This window comes from Schistocerca nitens, chromosome 5, assembly GCF_023898315.1.
Source record: "Schistocerca nitens isolate TAMUIC-IGC-003100 chromosome 5, iqSchNite1.1, whole genome shotgun sequence".
Taxonomy (NCBI): Eukaryota; Metazoa; Arthropoda; class Insecta; order Orthoptera; family Acrididae; genus Schistocerca; species Schistocerca nitens.
This window is the reverse complement of record NC_064618.1, coordinates 229195103-229215079: the sequence shown is the minus strand read 5'-3', so window position 1 is coordinate 229215079 and position 19977 is coordinate 229195103. Positions and strand designations below refer to the sequence as shown.

The 19977-nt window shown below is 39.7% G+C and overlaps 1 protein-coding gene across 1 annotated transcript in view; it reads left to right on the top strand.

Annotated features, from left to right (window-relative positions):
- Positions 1-19977, top strand: part of LOC126259589 (transmembrane protein 245) — a 269387-nt gene that overhangs the window by 10793 nt on the left and 238617 nt on the right. The window contains exon 3 of the mRNA XM_049956501.1: positions 7768-7829. Within this exon, the coding sequence (XP_049812458.1) occupies positions 7768-7829 (62 nt within the window). The remainder of the gene's footprint in view (positions 1-7767; positions 7830-19977) is intronic.

The window sequence follows — 19977 nt, the reverse complement described above, 5'->3', positions numbered from 1 at the left end:
ACTTACTAATCTTTCAAAAAACATTTGTTGTTGTTGTTGGTGTTATAGCGGTAGTGATGGTGTCAGAGTGCACTTGCAGCATGCCTCAGGCATGCACGCTGACTTTGGTAGCTTATGGTATTGCCCATGGATTTTTGGGATTCCAGTTTTGTTTTCTGCTCCTTGATTGCTAGTGCAATGCAATCTCCATAATTTGTAATGTAACTATGATCTCCTTATTCATACAAAAGGAAAACTGGATTGTTTTGCAGATTTTCTTCAGGCTGGTAATTTGTCTGCAAAGCATGGAACATTGGAAATTCTAAGGGAAATTCACTTAGCTAGAAAAGTCAAGAAAATCACAGCGAACTATGAAAGGCTTGTGGAATTATGAGAGGCTTTAGTGGGTGCTGAACTGTTTGTTAATAGAAAGAAATATTTTGTGTCATTTTGTTACAAATCATGTAAGAGATTTTGTTTCAGAATGAATTTGTTCTGGAATTGGACAAGGAAAGGTGAAAAAGGGCATTGAATTGTTTGTTGCTTGATTGTGGCTACTTCTAGCATGCTTTCTGACTGTGGAATATTTGTTATTGTTCATAGGTTCTTGGCCTCCAGACCCATTTCCCACTGCAAGATTTTTAGGTATATGGACTATAATGAGCATCTGAGAATTTTATTAATGAAAGACCTCTGAGAATTTTATGAATGAAAGGCCACTCCAGTTGCTTGGATATAGTTTATTTAAGTCCATGATGGGTTTCAGCCTCCTCATCGAGGCCATGGAATAGAATAGAATAGAATAGAATCTTTATTGTCACATGACATGTTATATACAATCATTCGATTGAAACATTGGTGACTTGTCAGTGAATAATTCTGTGCCTACCTAAGTATACCTTAAAACAAGATACATTAAGATAAAGCATATGGGTGCTCCCAGAAACACATTACAACATAAAAAGATAATTACATGTTAAATTTCTTCCTTTTTCTTAAAATTTCCAGTGGTTTAAAATCATTCTTTTTAAGTATTTTTCATATTTGCTTCTCTAGTTTATAAATATGGAGATACTTCAAAGAGCATATACTTTCACAAAAGTAGTATATATGTATAAACCTAGATACATAATCAGGCGATACATAGTTTATAAGTATGGACGCATATAAATAGAACATATATCTCCATTAAAAGGGAACATAAGCATGCACATAGAATGTAATGTAGAAAAAACAGGAAAACAAAACAATATCTCTTACTTGTCTTCCTCGTTTATAAACTCATCCACACTACAGTAGCATTTGCTTTTTAAATATTTTTCAATGTTTACACCTGTGGGTTCTAGCTTGCAGTCCTTCAACTTTGAACACATTTTATTGCTGAGCTTCAAAGCCACCTAATATGGAGTATTTTCAAATAAAGTTAGTCTGTGGCAAGTTTACATGTAATCTTGTTTGTGCCTTGTTTCATAAGTATGTGTAAATGAATTTCTCTCAAAAAGATGTGGGTTTTTAACTCAAAGAGAAGTGTTTCATATATAAACATGGAAGGAATTGTCAGTAAGTAAGGCTTGCAAATAAAGGTTTGCATGATTGTCTATTATTTCTTCCAGTCATAGCTCTGATAATTTTTTTCTGTAGCTTGAACACACTGAGGAGGCTTCCTTTTTCAACTCCCCAAAAAATTATACCGTATCTTACAACTGATATGAAATATGCATGATTCACAGTTTTTTAACAGCTAAGTCAGTTTCTTTATTTAGAACCCTCATTGCATAAACAAAACTATTTAACTGCTTCAGTAAGCGGTCCACATGATAAGTCCATGACAAGTTTTTATTTATGGTCACTCCCAGAAATTTAACATAGTCTGCAGTTATCAGTTCTCTGCATTCATAACTTAACTATGTTATATATTCAACAGTTTGTTTGGTCCTGAAGTGTACAATTTGTATTTTTGTTCGTTTTAGTTTCATAGCATTATTATTTATCCAATTTTCTAGTTCTTGAAGAGTCTGTTTTGTTTTCTGTGCTAATTCTTCAGTGTTTTTGCAGCAGACTACTGCTGTTGAGTCAAGTGCATACAAAATTATATCTGAAGTTACCTTGCCTGGCATGTCATTTATATAATATAAAAATAGTAATGGGCCTAGTATGGACCCCGGGGTCACCCTTATGTTGTATAATTACCCTCTGACCGAGCGAGGTGGCGCAGTGGTTAGATACTGGACTCGCATTTGGGAGGACGACGGTTCAATCCCGTGTCCGGCCATCCTGATTTAGGTTTTCCGTGATTTCCCTAAATCACTCCAGGCAAATGCTGGGATGGTTCCTCTGAAAGGGCACGGCCGACTTCCTTCCCCATGTTTCCCTAATCCGATGAGACCGATGACCTTGCTGTCTGGTCTCCTTCCCCAAAGAACCCAACCCAATTACCCTCTGTTTCCTATTTTTGAGATACGACTTGAACCAGTTTAAAGGTTTTTTCATGGAAGCCATAAGAAGCTAATTTGAGGAGCAGCTGTGTATGGTTTACCATATCAAATGCCTTACTTAGCTCACCGAAGATACCGGATACACTCTCCTTGTTATCGAGGCATTTGCTTATTTTAGTGATTAGTTCATTAATAGCATGCACAGTGCTTCGGCCCTTCCTGAATCCATACTGATTATTACCAATAATGTTATGTTTTTGTTATATTTTTCTAGTTGGTTACACACTACTCGCTCAAATATTTTAGAAATAATTGGTACTATTGATACTGGGTGAAAATTTCCTATCTGCTCTTGTCTGCCCTTTTTGTGGATAGGTGGAACTGCATACTTTAGCCTGTCTGGAAAGCAGCCCTCATCAAACGAATGATTTATTATGTGACAGAGTTGGGATGCAATATTATCACATCCTGCCTTTATTATTTTTGTTGGAACTTCATCCCAGCTCACAGATTTGAGATTTTTTAGGGATTTTATAATGTTAGCCACTTCATAGCAGGATACATGAGTGAATTTGTATTCTACTTATCTGTGCTGCATTATATTGGGACTTTCATGTGGAGGAAGGAGATTGTCAATTTTGTTAGAATTTATGAAATAGCTGTTGACTTCTTTGCAAATGTGTCTGGAGTTTGTGATTATTTCCCCATCGATTTCTAATTTATGATTAAAACTTTTGGTTTTTTCTGCAGACATTTCACTTCTGACAGTTTGCCATGCAGCTTTTGATTTATTTGTGGCATCTGATATGTATTTACTACTTGTCATTTGTTTTGCCTGTTTATCTACTCTACCAAATATTCTTATAATAGAGGGAAACATTCCACGTGGGAAAAATATATCTAATATATCTACCTCACCTGTCATTCAACATCATCAAAATATATCTAATATATCTACCTCACCTGTCATTCAACATAATCCTTGCCTCTTCACTTCTGCCTCGACTGACATCTCTGCCCAAACTCTTTGTCTTTAAATATGTCTGCTTGTGAGATGTCTGCTTGTGTCTGTATATGTGTGGATGGATATGTGTGTGTGTGTGCGAGTGTATACCCGTCCTTTTTTTCCCCCTAAGGTAAGTCTTTCCGCTCCCGAGATTGGAAGACTCCTTACCCTCTCCCCTAAAACCCACATCCTTTCGTCTTTCCCTCTCCTTCCCTCTTTCCTGATGAGGCAACAGTTTGTTGCGAAAGCTTGAATTTTGTGTGTGTGTTTGTGTTTGTTTGTGTGTCTATCGACCTGCCAGCGCTACCAAATATTCTTTTGTATTTGTATACATAGTTGACAAACTCTGCAACATGGTTGTTCTTTGCTTCCATGTGCATTTTCCTCTTTCTAGTACCAGAGATCCTGATGCTATCAGTTATCCATGAGTTCTTTTTACAATTTTTGTCACATGCTGTTATGAAGAGGAAGCATCATTGAAAACACTCGTGAATTCTGATACAAAAGCATTGTAGTTTGTGTTTACTGAGTACCGCTTGCTGAAAGACCAGGACGTTTCATTTAGTCTTGATACAAATGTATTCACATTGTGTTGGCTGAAGCTCCTGACTCGTTTCACCGTTACTGTTTTATCTAAATTTGGCAATGAGATGAAAAGGGCTGAATGGTCAGATATACCTGATTCTAAGATGAACTTTTCTGTGGAACCATAGTTGATGCTGCTCACTGTATTATCTATACATGTTGCGGAAGATGCTGTTATTCTAGTGTACTCACTAAAGTTTAATGTTAAGCTGTTTGTAGATAACGTGTCCTTCAGAGAAACAGCAACTCTGTCATCAGCTCTTCCATTTATGTTGAAGCAAGCACAAATTATGGCCTTTTTACACAACTTTTCTACCTGCAATCTACACAACAAGATTTCAGATTTGTCTAAAAATGCACATGTAGCTGAGTAGTCAGGGATATGATATATACTAATAATTAATATGCCATTCCAAAAGTTCAATGCAGCAGCTTTCAAATAATAGTTTGTCGTTCAAGCAATTGAAAGTCTGTCTGACTTCAAAGCTTAGTGATTCTTCTACTAGAATGCCCGATCCTCCATAATCGTTTTTTCTACAAAAACTTGCTGCTAAATTGTAACCTTAAAGTGAGTTTATCAAGTTTATATTTTCACTTTTGAGCCAATGCTCATTTAAGCATATAACTTTTACATAACTTGTGTTCTCCAGAAATACTTCTAGTTCATACAGTTTGTTCATCATTCCAACTGGTAGACCGCCTACGTTAAGATGCATTATGAAGTTATTATGAACTAAATCAAACAGAGAATCATTTAATTGGTCATCAAATATGGCACCTGAGTGGGCTTTAATTCTAAATTGCATTCTGTTATTGTGTTTCTCGTGGACCAAATTCCATGGCAATTGGTCCACTCTGTTAGTTTACCTGTGAAGGATCGCCCAGCATAATAACAGACTTATTTCTGCTTTCATTGTGAGGGAGATCTCTTCAAGAGCATTGCTTATGTTAGAAGCTAGCATCCTTTTACTGTATCTGTTGAGATGTAATCCAAGGCATGTGAAACAGTTTCTTTCATAGTAACTAATGTCTATCACCTTAACATTCACAAACTTGGCGCCTAATTTTTTTAACTTCAAATTAGTAAGTCTAATTTCTTGGTTAAAGCACGACCAGTCTGATAAGTCATACCTTAGTGGCAATCTTGTTACGATGACATTGGTGTAATACAGGAACTGCGGCACTTTAAACAGCTTCTTAGTGAAGACACTAGCTTTGTTCTTGTAGACGTTATTGGCACCCCCTTTGACCACAGCACAATCAGTCTTTGTGAAATCAGAACATTCTTCGTTAACACTCACTGTTACACTGTTGAAATTTGCTTCAGGTTTTACAATGCCAGAAACTTGAAAACTGTCATTCACATTGTTTGTTAATAATTCTGGAATGTTGTGTGCATGACTATCACCAAATAGTTTCACTTTCTTCTTTTGTAGCTGTTTTTCCACTGCTGAACCATTGTTTGACATACATGTAGCTATTCCTTTGAAAAACCGTTATTACACGACACTGAGTTTGAAAAACCGTTATTACACGACACTGAGATGAGATGACTTTCTCAGTTTCCTGGTATTATGGTTGTCTTCTTTTGATGAAGTACAATCTGTATGGTGAATCAACATGTCCACTTTGTTTACGACATATTCTTTATTGTGATCTTCTAGCGATGGAGAGAAATGTATTTTCTTTTCCAAAAGTGCAGTCTTATTCTTCAGAGCAATATACTTTTTGTTTAGAGCAAACATATCACTTTGAAGTGCTCTGGTTATTTCGTTCTTTTTTCTGATTACGTCTTTAAATTTGCGTTCACAGGCATAACTAACGCACACAAGACAAGACCATGTATAATCTTCAGTTACAAATTTTATGCTTACTTTGGAACATTACTCATGAAACCAACGGTGGCAGTCGGTACACTAGATACCGTTTAATACTTTCTTGTCACAAATCTTGCAGTTGTTTGCACTTTTAACACTTTTAAGTTTGTTTTTTACTGGTGCAGTTTTCACTTAAGACTTTACTGCTCAATGCCATCTTGTACCCATATTCATGTGGATCTAAAACTATCATTGTTAATGCAAAATATGATGGGTATATGGATATTTTACTGAATAGAAGATGAAAACCAAAGCTTACAAATGCACAGTATAAGTACATAAAGAGTGTATATGTCTTACACTGTCTTTTTGTGAAGCATTGTCAGCTGATAAAAAACATTACAATTTGGTTGATTTAAAAGTTATATGTCCATTGATATTTTGAGAAAGATGGGCATGTCATCATTATAAAAACTGCACTGTTAAATACATTTGAAGTATTGGCATGCTGTAGCTGTAAAAGAAGTTATATTCTGATGTGGTCACAGTTTCAAATTGCGGGCTTTACCAGTAAAAGGATAAAAGTAATTGTTAGATTTAATGAAAATCTACAGTGTTTACAGTGGCCAGTGTGTACAGGTCGATTGAAAAGTCACATTCTCCAGCAGAGACTGGCAAAAGTTAAAACGCATGGAACTGTAGAGGTCACAAGAGTGCCTTGGATGCTAGATGGTGTAACTTTACATTCGACCTGGACTATTGTAACTATTGTAGATGTTTATTAAATCTAAAAAGGAGTTTTAGCTCACTGTTGGTACTGCATGCAGTATGAAATTTCAAGCATGTCAAAATGGGATGACATGACAGTTTCAGATCCACCAGAAAATGGCCTGGATATGAAGACCAAAATTGGTGGGGGGCTAAAATAAAATACATATCAGCAACTGGACTGGCTTTGCATTAATTAAGTAATTATGTATTCCTAACTGTGGAATGGTGACATACAACAGTGATGAAGGAATTCCCAGGTACAGAAAGACCTATAATTTAGACTTGCTGATAAAAATGGTTCATTGTGAAATAATCACTAATAAGATTACTTACAATTCAAAAACTGTAATTACGTTCAAGTAGTGAAGCAAAACTTTCTATCACATAAAATGAAAATTTGAACTTTCCAGCCTGGAGAGGGACTTGATGTTTTCCCAGTAATCCCACATTCTCAGGCTTTGTTTCTCTTTTCTCTCCTTTGTCCAAAGGGCGCAAGTCTTTTTACGGGGTGATCTGTCCTGAAACCCCTTTTCTTTTAGTAGCCTTCTGAGAAGTTATGTTCAGTTCCTGGATGTCTTTCTTGACTTCTATCGGCCATGGTGTCATGGTCTTCCTGCTCAGTCTTGTTTGGTCCATCCTTGTGATAAGTCCGTGGAAAGTGAGACGTCTTTCCCTTGAATTATTATTATTATTATTATTATTATTATTAATTATTTCCTTTTTCTTGGGGGGGGGGAGTTGGAAGTCTGCGTACATGATATAGGCAGTGTGCCTTCCCCTGTCTGAACTCACATACTCAGCCAGTTATAGTGGATTGGGATCACCTGCATTTTAACATGTTATGTAATGCTTTAATTAGCCATTTCTCACTTTGAACTAGTTTTTTAACATTTTAAAATAACATGAAGTTTCAGAAAAATATCAATCTGAGTCTCAAAGCTCCAAAGTTTTCTGTAGTAACCTTGATAATTTGAAGCACAAATCACCCAGTTTCAAATAACATCTTGATACAGAGTCTAGGTGTGTGTGTGTGTGTGTGTGTGTGTGTGTGTGTGTGTGTGTGTGTGTGTGTGTGCGTGCGTGCGTGTGCGCGCATGTGCTAATTAACAGTGTTGATCACTTGTATATTTTGATATCCTGGGTGACCATTTAATGATGCTTTTTTCTTTCATAGGTCGTGGAGTCTCCGTTGTGGAAGCCATGAAATTAGCATTGGAGAATGTAACTACAGAAAAGGTAAAAAAGAAAATTGGAGCATTGTTTGCCCACTACTTTGTGCCTGATTAATAAATATTGATTTTTATCAAATTGTGGTAAAATACACAATCACAGTCAATCAGTACTTAATATTTATGTGCTGTGAAAATTGTTTGAAAAGTCTGTTCGCAGTAGATGGTGAAAATATTTCTCATTTTACACAAAATGGATGGCGAGGAATGCGTTAGGCCTACACCCAGTTGTTTTCTGTGATAATTTTTAGTTTAGCGACAGAATATGACATGTATATCAAAAGTATACTTCTCTTGTTAATTGGCATACACTGAATCTTGTCTGTCGCTTAAATGGGGGTCATGCAGCTCTGCTGTATGTCTTGATGATGATAGCATCCTCTTGGGAAATATTTCTGGAAGTAAAATAGTCCCCCATTTGGATCTCCAAAGTGTAGAATGTTAGGTCTGATAATTAGCTAAGTAGCTTAGAGTCTGTGAAAAGGTAAACTTATGGGTGGAAGTTAAATGTAGTGGGGATCAGTGAAGTGCAGTGACAGGAAAAACAGAACTTCAGATCAAGTGAGTACGAGATTGTAAATACAAAATCAAATAGGGGTAATGGAAAAGTAAGTCCGATAATGAATTTTTAAAAAAAGGAATGCAGGTAAGCTACAATGACTAGCGTAGTGAACACATTACCATAACCAAGATAGATATAAAGGCAACACCCACTGCAGTAGCACTAGTTTGTAAGCCAAGTAGGTGTGCTGATGATGAAGAGATTGAAACAGTATGTTACAAAATAAAGGAAATTATTCAGGTAGTTACGGGAGGTGAAAATTTAATTGTGATGTGGAACTGGAATTCAATATAAGGAATGGGAAGAGAAGGAAAAATATTAAGGGAACATGGATTCAGGGAAGGAATGAAAGAGGAATTTGTCTGCTAGAGTTGACGATAGAATAGTTCAGTGATTGTTAACACTTGGTTTAAGAATCATGAATGCTATAGCAGGAACAAACATGATTTATGGAACACACTATTTTATAGAGCAACATGGAAGAGACAGGTTGCACGCAGCACTGAACATGTTGACTGGACAAAAGTAACACTTGGTACAGAATAGTCTGAGCACTCATTTGTGATCGCTTAAATATGTGGCAACTCACTAGAGCGACTAGGGGGCCTTACTCAGGTGACCTCTATTAGTGGGCCTGTGAACTGTATGGACTCGCAATCTCTGAAATTTCCCACATCAGGGATGAAGATACATAACTCTTCCCCTCTAGGAGGTAGGAAAACCACGTAGATAAATACATAAAAAGCACTAGGCACAGAAAAATGCATGGAACAGAAAAAAAGCACTGGTACCGAAAAAGCACTGGTGCCGAAGGGAGAGGGGTGGGGAGGGGGGATGAAACACTGGTCTCACAAGGCACCGAGATTACAAGTCATGGAAAATAGCAATGATGGTGCTGACATCCATTTCGTTGCCTGACAATGGAGTCTTCTGCAGCATATGGTGGGCAGACACCAGCAAGTAGGGGCAGAGGTGATGAGGGGGCAGGGTGCGCACCATCCCCTAACTTGTGAGAGGCCGTAGGGCAGGACTGGGGACTGCGTCTCCCTAGTGACATCCTTGTCGAGGTTGGTGGTTGGCACTGAGGGGCATCAGAGACAACAACCACACAGCAACCAGCAATGGAGGCGGCAACTGCGGCATCAGGTGCAGTGGGGGCAGTACTGGCAATGGCAGTTGAGGAGTGGAGGTGAAGGCAGGAGCCCGAGACAGCGATCTGCAAGGCAGCGACACCTGCTGCAGTGTGAACCAGACATCTGCAATACAGGAACAGGCATCAGCAGCAGCGGAGGTGGGGTGGCGGTGGTCCTTCCGGAACAGGACCCGCCACGCGTGGCCTCAGCTGGTCGAAGTAACGGGACGTGAACCCATCAGGAGTGTGAACGATGCAGAGGTGCCAGCTCCAGTGAAGCTTGTTTATTGTAGGAACCCAGTTTGGCTGGCGGTCAAAACCATGAGCCCAGACAGCTGCTCTTGGCCGGAACTGTCATGGAGCCGGTGACAAAGGTGGATGTGGGTCAGGTGCTACAGGTGAAGGAGGGTCTGTGGTTGGCGTCCATGTTGCAGCTCCGCTGGGCTCTTATCCCCACCGAAGTGAAATGGTACAGACTCAAAAAGACAGTCTAAAGCAGCTTCAGCAGACCTGCTAGATACTTCTGCATCTGAGTTTTAAACATATGAACCACTTGTTTGGCCTCACCATTAGATTGAGGATGAAGTGGGGGAGCTATGCGATGGTGAACACCACTAGCCTGACAAAAAGATGCTAATCCTTGAGAAACAAATGGGGGGCCATTATCAGTAACCATGATATATGGAAGTCCCTCAATTGCAAAAGCCTTAGGTAGGCCCGAAGTAGTATCTGCAGTGGACGTGGATGGACAATGTGGCGTGTTGGGAAACTACAATAAGCCAATACTGATTTAGGAAAGGCCCAGCAAATTTGACATGTAGATGCCCTACAGGCACTGCGACATGGGGCCATCTGTTGCTGAACACAGTAAGTGCAAGCGGCAATAAGCTGCATAATGTCTCCATCTACACCCAGGCAATACATGTACTGAAGGGCCAAAGCTTAGGTGTGAGAGGTTTGCCATTGAGCAACATACAGAAGTCACAGTACATTATAGTGTAAGGAAGCAGAAATCACAACGCAGGGAGCAGTGTTCTCCATAGCTAACAAAAGAACCCCTTCAAACCCAGAAAGGTGGTACTGGAGGCTGAGGTAATAATGCAAGGGATCCAAGCCAAAGCCTGGGGGTTTTCCCGCGGCAGCAGCAGATTCTATCGTGGTACTAGTGATGGGAAAACCATCTACTGCATTCTGGTTCTCAGTATCTAAATAGAAACAATGCAACTCATCCTGTTCAAACACCAGGTCCATCCCAGTTGGAAGGCGAGATAAGACATAGGCATTGGCATATTGTGCCATCGGCAGGTAATGGATCTGATAATGATACAGGAGAGGAATAGAGCCCACCGCTGCATAAATGGAACTTAAAAACATACAAGAAGACATGAAATTTCTTGAGGGTGAACACTATTGCTGAAGCATCCATTTCAATGTGAGAATACCACTGCTGAGCGGGAGTGAAAGTTAGCATTCAGACCCATCCACATATTTTTGTGCCAACACCACACCAAGACCGTGCTGAGAGGCATCTGTAGCCAACACAAGATGCTGAACTGGTTGAAAAATGTCCAGACACGGATCAGATTGAAGCTTAGATTTAAGCAAAGTGAATGCCTGGTCAAGCTAGGAACCAGAAAAAAGGGCACATTTTTAAGCCAAAGCATGTGCAGAGGCTGAGAAACAGATGATGCATCTGGTAAAAAATTGTTTTAGTACACTACTTTACCTAGAAACGCATGCAGTTCCTTAACAGAGGTTGACTGCAGCAAAGCTGCAATTATGTCAGCGTGGTGACACAACGGCTTGACCCCTGTGCGAGAAACCTCAAAAAATAGATACTCAGTTGATGGCTGAAAAAGTTGAGATTTTTCACTATTGCACTTGAGACCCGCAGACTGCAAAGCAGAAAACAGCGATTGGAGATTTCTAAGGTGGTCTTCAATGGAAGAACCCAAAACGATGATATTGTCGAGGTAGCTGGTGCAGCTGGGCACAGACGCTGTCGGCTGAGAAATTGTGGGCGTGCTAGTAATGCCAAAAAGCAAAGTGTTGATATTGGTATAAACTGAAAGATGTATTGCTAATAAGAAGATGCCTAGTGCCCTCGTCCAACGAGAAATGGAGGTATGCTTCTGACAAATCAGCCTCGCTAAAGCAGTGCCTGCCTGATAATTTTGTGAGCAACTTGTCAGGGTGGGGCAAAGGGTATGTATTTATCACAGACTGTGCATTAATCATGACAGGGAAATCACCACAGAAGTGAAGCTTACCTGTCGACTTCTTAACAGTGACCAGTGGTGTAGATCATTCCCTGGAAGAAATAGGCCAAATGACATTGAGCAACATCAAACAGTCTAATTCAGCCTTGACAGAGTCGCGCAGTGCGACAGGCACCTGCCATGCCTGAAATAAAACGAGGGTAGACGGACTCTTCCATAGTAATGAGAGCCTGAAACCTGGTAGCACAACCGAGCCCAGGGGAAAACAGGGATGAAAAATTCAGAACAGAGGGTCTCCAGTTGCTGATACGGAACTTGATCAGGTAATAAATTTTCCTCATCAGCAATGGAGAAACTGAAAGTGTTAAACACATCTAATCTGAGCATGTCTGTGGTGTGGGATCCACAACAAAGTAAGGGACAGGAGTGTAGAACTGACCTAGGGTCGAAATTTGCTGTTTATTGTAGCTAACCAATTCCGTGATACCTGTGTGGTGAGGGGAGCCCAAGTCCATATACGTTCATGCATTTACTAAAGTCACTGCTGTTCCTGCACCTAATTGCATTTTTAGCACTTTATTAAACACACACATGTCAATAAACAATTTGTTTGGGGAGACAGTCCTTGCGGAGATACAGTTTATATCTGTTAGTATTACTGTGTCGGCCCTGTTTGAAGAGCAGTTACACACAGATGCAATGTGGCCTTCCTTTCGACACTTGCTGCAAACACCCCAATGCTTAGGGCACACAGCACGCTCCTGTTGGATAAAACTGTGTGGGCAAGACGGAATGGGGGGCGCACAACCGCTTTTGTGACATGGCCTGGTGCTGTTGTGGCCATAAGCAATGTTGCCCCATGCGATGCTGTCAAAAGTTGTACTGCTGCAATGGTTTCCCCATTGTCTTGAACACCAGGGGTTGACTGAGCCACTTCTGATTACCCCCCCCCCCCCCCCCACACCCACACACACACACACACGGCAATCTGATCGCTTGTGGCCCGTGACACTTCAAAGGACTGTGCTGTATTGAGCACATCCATAAGTGTCAGATTCTCACACTGAAGCCCTTTTTCGTGAACTTCCATATCTGGGTCCATTCAGATGAATGGTATTGTGCACCATGTGATCATTGTAGGATCCATGATGCGTACGACAACAGCTCAATCTGTGTAATTCTGCAACTCACACTTTGTATGGTTGGTTTGGGCATTTCTGATAATGGTAAAATTTTACATGAGTAGCAATGACGTGTTCTGTCTCAGTAATAGGTTGAGAGAAGCTTGCTCATGTCATCAAATGACACACTGGTCATGTCTTGTGAAGGCGCAAGGCACGACACTGATAAATGCACAGCAAAAGTCAGGAAAGAAAGAAAGCTCCACACAGGTTTGCATCATCCCCATGAAAAACATGGAAATGTTAGTTAACCATGTCTCATAGGAATCCAAGTCTTCAGCCGATTCGTCATATGCCGGTAAGGGCGACAGTTGCGGTGACAAGAGAGTAACCTGCATAACACACAGATCCCACTTGAGTGAGAGTGGTGGCTAGAGCTTGCTGCTGTTCTGCAAAATCTTGCTGCTGGGCATTGAGATGTTGGAGTATTTCTTCTATCAAGATGTTTGTCAGGTGACACAGCACTGACACTAATGTGCAGAGAAAACATGACACTCACTTATTGGCATGTTTGGTATAGCAAGAACAAACACAATCTATGGAACATAGTACTTTATAGAGCAACACGTAAGATACAGGTTGTGTGTAGCACTGAACACGTTGACTGTACAACAGTTATATGGTACACAGTAGGCCAAGCACTCATTTGTGATGCGTAAATAATACCGTTTCCATGGTAGCTCACCTGAACGTGCTGGGAGGTGACCCAGGTGGCCTCTATGAGCGGGACTGTGAACGGTATGAATGCTCAATCTCTGAAATCAAGTGCCTCATGAATGAAGATGCATCAATGAAAGAGGGTGTAAAAATGGAAGAGAGCTGGAGTCACTGGAAGATTTCAGAGTGACTGTTCGTCTGTAAGACAGAGCTTTGGAAACAGCAGATTTTTGGAAGCAGATTTTAAAATGTATAAATGTTCAGGTTGTGTCAAATAAAAGTTAAGCTGGAGATTTTGAAGATTGTTAGTCTTCAAAATAAGACAAATCCACAGCATTCCTTCCATTTACGAAACGTCTGAATACAAATTTGTGCATGTATTATGTAATTATGGTGTTAGGCGAACTTTCTGACCTATGCAGAAAATTTGGGATTTGCTGCATCCACTGAAAGACAGCTTGAATTTGAGAGTACCTGTTGCAATGCGAATGCTGCGAAAATTATATAGGGCAGACAGTCTGCAGCGTAGTCCTATACTGCACCGAAAATAGATAGCACATAAAGTTTAGAAACCTTGAGAAATTAGTAATAGTGGAAAACATAGCTTTATGTAAGGGCACAAGATCAGTTTGAGGAAATGAAGGTCTTCTCTCATCCATCAACCTTCTGGGATTCTGTTATAAAATAAGCAATAGAATTTTGCAAGTGCAGTAATAATTTTGATAGAGATGGAGGTTATTATAGGAGTTGTGCCTGGAGATGAGCATTTGAGATGGAGCATCTTCAGAAAAATAGAATCAAAAATTTTAATTCATAAAATGATAGGCAGTGCTGGTGTTGATCTATCCCCTTCAATTGTGCCTGGTGGGGGAAGCGGGGTATACTGCTGCATTGTTAGATTGAAGTTACGTCATCTGACCGATGACTAGCTTGAATGCCAATAAGCACTCTTTGCTCCTAGATGGTCATCTGATGAAGATGATTGTAATGCACAGGCACTTTCACAGCATTGCATTTATTATTTATATATACACACTTGAGAAAGAGTGTAATAATTCCAATTCCAAAGAAGGCAGGAGCTGACAGATGTGATTACTGCCGATCTATTAGTTTAATAAGTCATAGTTGCAAAAAATTAACGCAAATTATTTACAGAAGAATGGGAAAATTGATAGAATCTGACCTCAAGGATGAACAGTTGGGATTCTAAAGAAATGTAGGAACACATAAGGCAATACTGATACTACAACTTATCCTAGAAGAAAGGTTGAAGAAAAGCAAATCTATAGTTATAAAATTTGTAGATTTAGAGCAAGCTTTTGACAATGTTGACTGGACTACACTCTTAGAAAATTTGAAGTTAACAGGGATAAAATAGGAGTAATGTAAGTTTATTTACGATTTGGCAATTTAACAGTCAGACGTGAGAGGAAAGCAGTGTTTGAGGAAGGAGTGAGATAGCGTTGTAGTGCATCCCCACTGATATTTAGTCTGTACATTGATAAGGAAAGCAGGAGGATTTTTGAGAGTGGATTAAAATTCGGAGAGAAAACTTCTAAGTTTCGATGATGACATAGTTTTGTTAGAGACAATAGAGGTGTTGGAAGAGTAGTTGAATAGAATGGATGTTGTCTTGAAAAGATACTATAAGATACATATTAACAAAAAGTACAGTAAAGGTAATGAAATGTTGTTGAATTAAATCAAATGATGCAGAGGGAATTACAATAGTAAATGAGACATTAAAAGTAGTAGGTGAGTTCAGCTATTTGGGAAGCTAAATAACTGATGATACCCAAAGTGGAGAGAATGTAAATTGCAGACTGACAATAACAAGAGAACATGGAATATAAATTTGAGTGTTGGACAGTCTTATCTGGAGGTATTTGTCTGGAGTGTAGCCGTGTATGGAAATGTTACATGAAGGATCAGTTCAAGCAAGAAGAGAATAGCTTTTAAACAAGGTGCTGTGTAGATTAAGTTGGGTGATTGAATAACAAATGAGGAGGTACTGAATTGAATTGGGGGGAAAAAGAAAGCTTATGGCACAACTTGACTAAAGGACTGAACTAGTTGATACGACGCATCCTGAAGCATCAGGTAATTGCCAGTTTGATGAAAGGAAGTATGTGCGTGTGTGGGGGAGGGGGGAGTCCAGTGCTTGAATACATTGAGTGAGTTCAAGTTGATAGGTTGATATAGTTATGCAGAGATGAAGAGGCTTGCACAGGATAAATTATCATGGAGAGCTGTATTGAACCATTCTTCCAACTGAACACAATATTGAGAGAAAATAGATTATAGTTAGGCAAAAGAATAAAATTACTTAAACTGGGTATTACACAATTGACAATTCAGAAGTCGTGAACAAAATGATAGATTGTGGCATTGAGGATGATTTCCTAGTGTGTCTGGGAGTCATAGATTTTGAGAAAGCTTTTGCCTCAGTTTTAATTAGATATGTACCTAGACTGGTGAAACAAATGAGGCATATGTGGTATTGGAATGTATCTCCTCTGGTCTACGGGTAGTGCCTTTGATTAGTAATCAAAATGTTCTTGGTCCCAGGTTTGAAGCCCACCACTGTTTATGAATAAAAATCATCAGCAGTGGTGACTGAAGACTTGTGGCATAAGAAGTCATCCTCATTCTTCCAATGGCTTTGTCAAAGAGAATGGAGGAATAGACAGAGGTTCAGGGCACATGGTGTGGGAAACTGCCCTTAAAAGGTGGAAGAATCAGCAATGATCAGCAGCATGAGATTGCAGTAGTCAGTAGAAACCACTGTATTAAAGACACAGAATATGGATGCATAGGACATGTGACCTGTAATTGGAAAAAGTGCCATGATTTCGCCATTGGCAGAAGATTCTGGACTAGTCCCCAATTCGTATCGCTGGAAGGGGATGGTGACCATGAGAAAAAGATTGAATAACCAATGAAAGGATAACATTCTATGAGTCGGATCGTGGAATGTAAGGAGTCTAAACGTGATAGGGAACCTAGATAATCTGAAAAGGAAAATGGTAAGGCTCAAATGGTGGGCATCAGTGAAGTGAAATGTAAATAAGACAAGGATTTATGGTCAGATGAGCATAGGATAATATCATCAGCAGCAGAAAATAGTATAAAAGGAGTAGGATTTGTTATGAACAGGAATGTATTTCGGAGAGTAATCTACTGCAAATAGTTCTGTGATAGGGTTGTTCTTATCAGAGTCGACAACAAACCAACGCCGACACCATAAGGTCATGTATATGTGCTGAAGTCACAAACTGAAGATCTGCAAGATAAAGTATATGGGGATATTGAATGGGTAATGCAGTGTGTAAAGGGAGATGAAAATCTAATAGTCGTAGGGGATTGGAATGCAGTTGTAGGGGAAGGAGTAAAAAATAGGTTACGGTTGAGTATGGCTTGGTATTAGGAATGAGAGAGGAGAAAGACTAATGAAGCTCTGCAATAGATTTCAGCTGGTAACAGCAAATACTCTGTTCAGGAATCACAAGAGGAAGAGGTGTATTTGGAGGAGGTCAGGAGATACGGGAAGATTTCAGTTAAATTACATCACGGTCTGGCAGAGTTTTTGAAATCAGCAGACATAGACTGACATAAAAATTTAGTAGTAATGAAGAGTGGGCTGGTAGTCAGGAAGAATAATTGTGGGAAGAAATGGGATATGAAAGCATAACAAATGAAGAGATTGGCTTGAAGGTTTCTAAGACTATCAGTGTTGTGACAATGACCAGCTAAATTAACAGTTCAGTTGAAGAGGAATGGACATCTTTGGAAATGTCAGTCATAGAAGTTGGAATGAAAAACATATGGACTAGAAGGTAACTGTGATGAAACCATGGATGACAGAAGAAATACTTCAGTTGTCCAATGAAAGAAGGAAGTACAAAAATGTTCGGGAAGATTCAGGAGTAGGCAAATACAAGTCACTTAGGATTGAAATAAATAGGAAGTGCAGGGAAGCTAATGTGGAATGGTTGTATGAAAAACGGGAAGAAATTGAAAAAGAAATGATTTTCAGAAGGACTGACTTGGCATACAGAAAAGTGAAAACAATCTTCTGTGAAATTAAAAGCAAGAGCGATAACATCAAGAATGCAACAGGAATTCCAGTGTTAAATGCAGAGGTGAGAGTGAATAGGTGGTAGGAGTACATTGATGGCTTCTATAAGGGGTGAACTGGTCAGATGATGTGATTGGGGGGGGGGGGGGGGGGGGGGAACTGGTAGGAAAGAGATAGGGGATCCAGTATTAGAATCAGAATTTAAAAGAGATTTGGAAGACTCAAGGTCAAATAAGGCAGAAGGTATGGGTAACATTCATCAGAATTTTAAAAATCTTTTGGGGACTGGCAACAAAACAACTATTCTCATTGGTGTGTGGAATGTCTGAGTCTGGCGATAGACCATCAGACTGTTGGGGAAAAAAATCATCCACACAATTCCGAAGATAGCAAGAACTGACAAGTGTGAGAATTATCCCACAAGCAGCTTAACAGCTCATGCATCCAAGTTGCTGACAAGTTTAATATACAGAAGAATGGAAATGAAAGTTGAGGTTTGTTGGATGATGATCAGTTCGGTTTTAGGAAAAGTAAAGGCACAAGAGAGGCGGTTCTGATATTTTGGTTGATAATAGAAGCAAGACAAGAAAAATTCAAGACATGTTTATGGGATTTGTCGATCTGGAAAAAGTGTTCAACAATCTCAAATGGTGCTAGATGTTCAAATTCTGAGGAAAATGAGGGTGAGCTATAGCGAAAGACAGTTGGTACGTCTACATCTTCTTCTATACCATGCAAACCACTGTGAGGTGCATGACAGAGGGTACATCCCATTGGACCAGTTATCAGGATTTCTTCCTGTTCCATTCACATATGGAGCATGGAAAGAATGATTATTTGAAAGCTTCTATGCTTGCAGTAATTATTTTAATCTTATCCTCATGATCCCTAGGGGGTTGTTGTATATTCCTCGAGTGGTCGTTTAAAACCGGTTCTTGAAAATTTATTAATGAACTTTCTCGGGATAGTTTATGTTTATCTTCAAGAGTCTTCTAACTCAGTTCCTTCAGTGTCTCTGTGGTGCACTTCCATGGATTAAACAAACCTGTGACCAGTCATACTGTCCTTCTCTGTATACATTCAGTATCCCCTGTTAGCCCTATCTGGTATGGGTCCCACACACTTAAGCAATACTCTAGAACTGAGAGCACGAGTGATGTGTAAGCAATCTTCTTTATAGACTGATTGCACTTCCCCAGTATTCTACGAATAAACCAAAGTCTACCATCTGCTTTACCCACGACTGAACCAATGTGATAGTACCGTTTCATATCCCTACAAAGTATTACACACAGATATTTGTATAAGTTGGCTGATTTCAACAGTGACTTGTTGATATTATAGTCATAGAATACTGTGTTTCTCTGTTCTGTGAAGTGCAAAATTTTAAATTTCTGAACATTTAGAGAACGTTGCCAATCTCCACCATTTTGAAATCTTATCAAGCTTTGACTGAATATTTATGCAGCTTATTTCATATAGTACCATATTATAGATAACTGCATCATCTGCAAAGAGCCTGTTTTTACTATGAATATTGTCTGCTAAGTAATTAATACACAACATGAACAGCAAAGGTCCCAACACACTTCCCTGGGGCAAAACTGAAGCTATATCTAATGATGAATCTCCATCCAAGATACGATGCTGTGTCCTACAGGTTTCAACCAGCTTTCTGGTACCTAGTGTTTTGAGCTTCACTGCTTTTCATGAGCCCTTCAAACTCTGGCACTTTGTTGTGAATGGTTTGGCAGTTCCCATTAGCATTTTAATACTCTCACCTGTGGGAGGAATTTCTTTCAATCTTATACTGATAATTCTGTGTTTCATACAGCTATTGTTACCTGGATTGGATGGAGAGTCGCCTAATGTAAATAATCCTTGTGTGCACCTCACACACACACAGTCGGCTACCTGAGTAGCAGCCTCTAATGTGTAATGCACACCTGACCTATTTAGGGGGCCTTACAGTTCTCAACCCTATGGCACAAGTCCAGGAAGTCACAGCCTGGCTTGTCACAGAATCTTTGAAGTCTCTTGTTCAGTCCTTCCACTTGACTCAGAACCAAAGGGCCACAATCAGTTCTGGAACAATGAGCTTCATTGAACTCCATGTGCAAGGCTGGTCTTCTCAACCTTCTCTTCCAGTCACTGGAATGAGCAAGAATGACCTCGAGTCCAAATGACGGGCATAATTTGTTCCAATGAGTGCCACAATCTGCAGTTGGTTGCAGCCTTTTCCTTCAATGGCTACCAGCATAGGCTCTTCAACATGTTGAATAAAGCTGCCAGGCCTACACATTGAGTGCATCTGGTATCTTTTCTG